Source organism: Cavia porcellus, unplaced genomic scaffold, assembly GCF_034190915.1.
Source record: "Cavia porcellus strain 051 isolate PalLab524CR breed Dunkin Hartley unplaced genomic scaffold, mCavPor4.1 scaffold_28, whole genome shotgun sequence".
Lineage (NCBI taxonomy): Eukaryota > Metazoa > Chordata > Mammalia > Rodentia > Caviidae > Cavia > Cavia porcellus.
Window position 1 is genome coordinate 21,732,040 of NW_026947511.1, and position 6,000 is coordinate 21,738,039.

At 41.4% G+C, this 6,000-nt stretch overlaps 1 protein-coding gene across 1 annotated transcript in view; it reads right to left on the reverse strand.

Moving 5' to 3' along the window:
* The window catches only part of Rtkn2 (rhotekin 2), a 78,495-nt gene extending 73,976 nt beyond the window's left edge, over positions 1–4,519 (reverse strand). The window contains exon 1 of the mRNA XM_013156990.3: positions 4,273–4,519. Coding sequence (XP_013012444.2) covers positions 4,273–4,332 — 60 coding nt within the window. The 5' untranslated portion in view covers positions 4,333–4,519. The remainder of the gene's footprint in view (positions 1–4,272) is intronic.
* Positions 4,520–6,000: the final 1,481 nt, after the last annotated feature.

Sequence of the window (6,000 nt, forward strand, 5' to 3'; positions counted from 1 at the left end):
TAATAGTCTATGAAGACCACCCCCCACACTGAAAAACAGTGAATGATTAACTTGGCTTTCCAATCAACTGTGCTATTCACATGCAGAAAACAGATCTGTTTAATTAACTTCTATAATTACATCACTTCATCACCACATAAAAACCTTCTCTAGTAGTGTGGTAGCTCAAAACTGGTGTATTATATAAACCATATAAATGTAGTCATTTGCTGGTTTCCTTCTTTACACATGACTGAATCTCAACAACTCTATTTTATCTTTTCATAACTTGTCAGCCTCAAAGTAAATTCTTCTTTAATATAATTAGCAATTAATTATAAGAATTATCTATGTGACCCATAAGTCAATAAATAAGCTCCATCAGCCTGGTTAGTGTTGGAGAACACAAGCAGGGAACAACTTGAAGCTGGATAGGCAGCTTCATCGCACAACTCAAATATAAATAAATACCATCTAGTGCCATTAAATCCAAGTTTGTTTTTTAAATGCAGAAATGAAGCAACAAGCTGAAGCGTATAGCACTTCTCAATACAGGTTCTCCCTTAGAAACACCTGAGGCTGACGGTCTTGGAAAGTTTGTAAATCTGTTACCCCCAACTAATTAGCATCTCTAGAGGAGGGAAAGGAGCTTTTTACATTTTGTCTTGTTTCTTTGTTTTTTAACTTTTCTAGTGATTTAGTGTCTGGGATAAAGAACTACTGTGGGATTACTAGAAATTCTACAATCTTCAAAGTTGCAACAACCTTAAGAAACCAGCAGGTGGCTGCAACCACATCAAGGAATCAATCTGGGTTAGGCTTTGTGTCCAGTAAATGAAGATTCTCTTGTCCCCCTAACTTATCCAAAACTCTATAAAATCACAGACGCTAGGGGAATAGTAGAGAAAGAATATAAAGTCAGAGCTTTAAAACTATTTATATGAAAATAAAGTTAACTTTCATTTAGGAAATGAGATATTCAGCAGACACTCCTACCAGAATTTTATCCTTTAGAGCAGGCCTAAGCAAACTATGGCCTGACTGCACCTATTTTTTTTTTATAAAGTTGCATTAAAGCACAACCAGACCCACCCATATTATCTGACTACTTTCAAGCTACAATGGCAGAGAATTTCAATAGAAACAGCAGGGCATGCAAAGCTAAAAATATTTATTTTCTGGTCCTCTATGCACCCCAATTAATATACATAGTAAATGCTACCTTCCTTGCTGACGCAGATCTCAGGGTAGTGTGAATTAAGTGGATCTGACAAGAAAGACAGAAGCAGGATAATTTGTTACGTGTATGCATGGCTTTTCAATGTAGTTAAGAGCTAATAATAATTTAAAAGGTTGTTTTGGCCAGTGTTGTGCAACTTCTTTTAGTGTGTGTATATATATATATATATATATATATATATATATATATACACACACACATCTATTCTTTACATGCAGGAAAAAAAATCTCTGGACACGCAATACTAAATAGCTCTCCCAAAGAAAGGGCTGATGGAGTCAAGCTAAAGGACTTGTCCTTTAGATACTACAGGTAAAGGTGCTGCTAGGGAAGAACTGAAGTCTAGTGCCATCTCCAAAGAGAATAATGATTATGTAATGAGCATACACACTATGCACTTAATGGTGATATTTATTGACATCAAAAATGGAAGAATACTGACTTGGTAAGGGAGACACCATGACCTCAAAAATGGAAGGACAAGGAGCTAAAATCATCTCTTGCTGCTTCACTTACAAGGACATGCCCAGGTAGAGACAGCTGATTAGGACCAATGACAAAACCATGTTTTCCTGAGCAGAGAATGGAACACAACAATCCTTTTCAATTTCTGGTTTAATTTTTCTGAATAAAGACTTGTTTATAATCAAGTGAAACAGTCTGATCCTGTAAATACAAAGTCAAGCTGATAAAACAAGCCTAAGAATGAAGTAGGACAGCACCTTAAAATTTAAAAACTTACACTAGGTATGGTGGCACATGCCCATAATCCCAGTATTTGGGATAAAATTGCCAGAGTTCGCCAGGGCTACATAGTGAGTTCAAGGCCTTAACTACATAGTGAGAACCTGTCTCAAAAACAAACAAAATTAAAAACATAGGGCTGGGCTCAGCAGAATATTTGGCCTACCACGTTCAAAGTCCTGAGTTTGATCCCAGCATCACAAACAAAAAAACAAACAAACAAACAAATAAATCTACGTTAAGGGGGCCTGGGGACAGATCAGGAAAGGGTTCAGAAATATTGTACAAAGGAAATTCAAAGAAGTTCAGTTGCTGGTAAGATAAGAAACTAGCCAGAAGTAATCCTGATAGAACTTATCATTCACTAATGAATGAACTTAAGGACAGGTTAGTCAAGACACTGAGGTGAAGATGAGGGAGAAAACCCTGCAGAGGGTAAATACAGTGTAACTCAGTTTTCTAAGAGAGACTATAAATTTTAAGAATGGTGTAAGTGCAGTAAAAGTCAGGAATCAATACCGGTCATCCTGAGTATCAAATGGAGAGAGAATTCTTAAGTTCATATATATATTTATTTAAACATTTGAGGTTCTCAAAATCTAATAACTCTCTGGGATAGGCATTACAGTCTTTCTAAATTGTGGAAATTAAAATTAGAAAAAGCAGGTAATGTATTCAATGCTGGAAAATAAGCAAAGTTGAATTTAACTTGAATCTAATTCCAAAATCAACTTTATCTGCTACGAGGAATAAGAGATGGCATCGAGATTTGAGCAGAAGGGTTTAGTACTAATCACCTCAGAAGCTCTGGTCTCAGCCTAATTAGATTGCTGTTTCACTCATATAAAAAAAATTAGTGTTAAATATAGCATTGGGGGGGGGGGGATTTAGCTCAGTGGCATAAGCGCCTGCCTGGCAAGCATAATGTCGTGAGTCCAATCCTTGGTACCCCCCTAAAAATATATATATATATAACACTCTCTTACTGACTCCATATTTTTGATAGCTTAAAATCTACTTTGTGATTTTTCTCAGAGACTCAAAGAAACACCTTTTTATTTTATTTTTATAATGATGAGTAGATAAGCACAGTAGTTTCCCACGTTCATATAACGTAGCCTTTATGTATTATTTAATATTTAAACGATTATTTTCATTCCATGCAGCTAAACTTCCTTCGCGACCTTATTGTCTCTATTTTCTCTTCCATACCATTCCTAAATATTACTGTAGCACACAGCTAATAAAGCAACACTTCTATGAGACACTCACAACATATCGAGATCATGTAGCGAAACAATCAAGATAGCCAAAGTACAAAACAAGAAGTACTCTGCATCAAAATCTTTGAAACTTTTGAAAAGATTTTCATAAAACAGCACAAATTACTACTAAAGGTACTGGATTTCTTTTTGCACAACTCTTGATGATTTATTTCTCACAGTGTTTTTGAAGACTTCATAACAAGGCTGTATGTGCTAAGCAGAATTCAGTCTTCTAAGCAAAGGTATTAGGTTTCACCATAAGAAATTATAAATATTCTATTCATTTTGACTTAACTGGTCATTTTGTATGGCTTACTTAAACTACTGTATTTCAAAAGCAGGTAAAAGACGGTGGAGATTAAAATGAAATCTAGATCCAGCTAAAAGAGTTTTAAAATCCTAAATTTATGGTTAAGAATAGGAAGTATAATAAAGCATTTTAATTACAGATGTGGCCATGAAATAATGTTGGTCTATGTTAAAGAGTTTTTAATGCATACTTTACAAAGCTGAAAACCTAACAGCAAACTTTTATCCAACTCTAAGCTTCACCCTCATACCTTTCTAGCTGCCTTTTTGTGGAAGAACCCACTGTCACACTTCCACCTTTTTCAAAAGTTGTGAGGTTGCAGTCCGCTTTCCCATAGCCCTCCCTCTCAACAATTCCTGTCGTACATGGACATCGCTCCAAGAACTGTGCTTTGTATTAGTAAATCTAGTGCTAAGGAACGTGTCCCCCGCTGGCCTGATGGCTTTCTCGGAAACCCCGGGGTCCCACTCCCCCTGCATCACACAGTAGCGTCCAAGCCTGGGGTTAGGCGGCCCGCAGAGCGCCGGACACGCGCGGCGGGGTCCGCATCTCTTCCCCACTGCAGGCCGCAGCTTGCTCCTTGAGGAATCCGGGGTTGCAGATCCCCAGGCCCTTCGGGGGCCACTGAGCTACTGTCCCAGTTCCTCCCTTTGTCTCCGGCCGCGCGAGTCCGGGCGCAGTGAGGCTTCCTCACCACAGGACAGGGCTGCCGCGCGAGCCTGCCTCCCCCTCACCTGCCGAGCGCGAAGCCCCGCCGGGCAGAACTCGCGCCCCCATTGCGTCTGCCCCTCCATCTCCAACGCCAACGGTCGAGGCCGTCGCCACTCTCCACACAGGAATTTGAAAAGCCCGCCCTCAGCTGCGCACACAGAAGACGCCAGCCGCCCGCCAGTACCACGTCCCGGGATCGAGCGCGCACGCACGCGCAGGGGGCCCACACCGGAAGTCAACTAGCGCGAGTTCTCAGTGCGACCCTGTGGAAGGGCGGAGGATCTGGGAATTTAAAGTGCGAGTTGGGAAGGGGCGTGGCTAGAGCCGAAGTGGGCGTGTCGGGGCGGGGGCATGAGTGCGGAGGGGCGGGGCATGAGGGCGGGGGCGGGGCCTTAGGGAGGAGTCAGCCAGGATCCGCGTCTGATCTGGCGCAGGTGTTGAGCTGGTCATCCTGTGGAGCGCTTGTATTTGCGTCTGCTCTCTGCATCCCATCAAAAGTCCAGGGTCATCTGGGGTGCAGTCCCTGGACACTGCCTGCAGACAACTCAGGGACATAGGGAGTTACGTTCCAGAGAACCAGATGACAGTGCTTTCCAACAGCGCTGGGGTCTCTTCTCACCCAGGGCTGCTTTGACACTCCAGGTTCCTCAGAGTTCATGGCCTTATTAATCAAGCACCATATCAGACATGCTATAAGGTCTCATCTATTACCCCTGGTGTCCATGCTTCCCACCCACCCCACTACTCTACTCATTCCCTCTTCCCGTTACCTGTCTTCCTACCTCCTTCTCTTGTTCTTACTTCTTAGTTTTCTCGGTCTTCCCTTTTCCTTCCTCCTCCTCCCCCTCCATTGACCTCTTCTCCTCTCCCGGTCCTCTCCTCTCATCCTCTTCCTCCTCCCCCCTCCCTTCTTCCTTTAATCCCACCTTTATCCACAGTGACAGCACAATAGTGTACTGTCCAAGACCCTTTTAATATTCAGGCCTGTGAGGTCCTTAAAAGTCATTGTTCTCTGCTGATCCTAACTTCCCTTTCTTTTGAAAAGAGTACAGAAAGCCTCTTTGAGTGTGAAACCATTTTTTCTCCCGAGAGAAATTTTTACTAGATCAACTCTCCTGCCCTCACCTCATAAAAAGCCTTGGACACTTCTCCTTCCAAAAATAAGGTGACTGTATTTTTCATTTCCCTGTTTGAGTCTGTTATCCCAACGACCCACCAACTGTACTTGTTTTAAAGTGTATTTTAAATTATACAGCCATCTTGTCCACAAACCTCTTCTTTTAGCAGTTGGTTTGAAAATGTACTTAAGACTATGAATGCCTTTCTCTTCAAATGGATGATTTGTTCCTGGAGATTCTCTGGACTAGATGATTCTAGAAGCCTGCCCAATTTAGGAATGACTCTCCTCTTACATTAGGAGTACACATTAGGAGTCATTTCTGATGACCCATATCCTTACACAGAACTCCCAGGTATGTTGATCTCAAAATTACCAACCCAGAGCTCACCTCCTCTCCCAGCACAGATCTGAATTCCATTGCCATTAGTTTCCCTTTCCCCTAGTACACACCTCTCTTATGCTACTACTTTTGTGTAATTAACCTGTATTCCATGTGAGCTCAATGTACCTAATATAATGCCTGACTCATAAAAGAAATACACAGAGAGAGCTCATTATTGGACACAGAGTATTTATTATACAACACACATAGCTCTCAGACTCAAATCAAAACATATACAGAAGGCAGTAC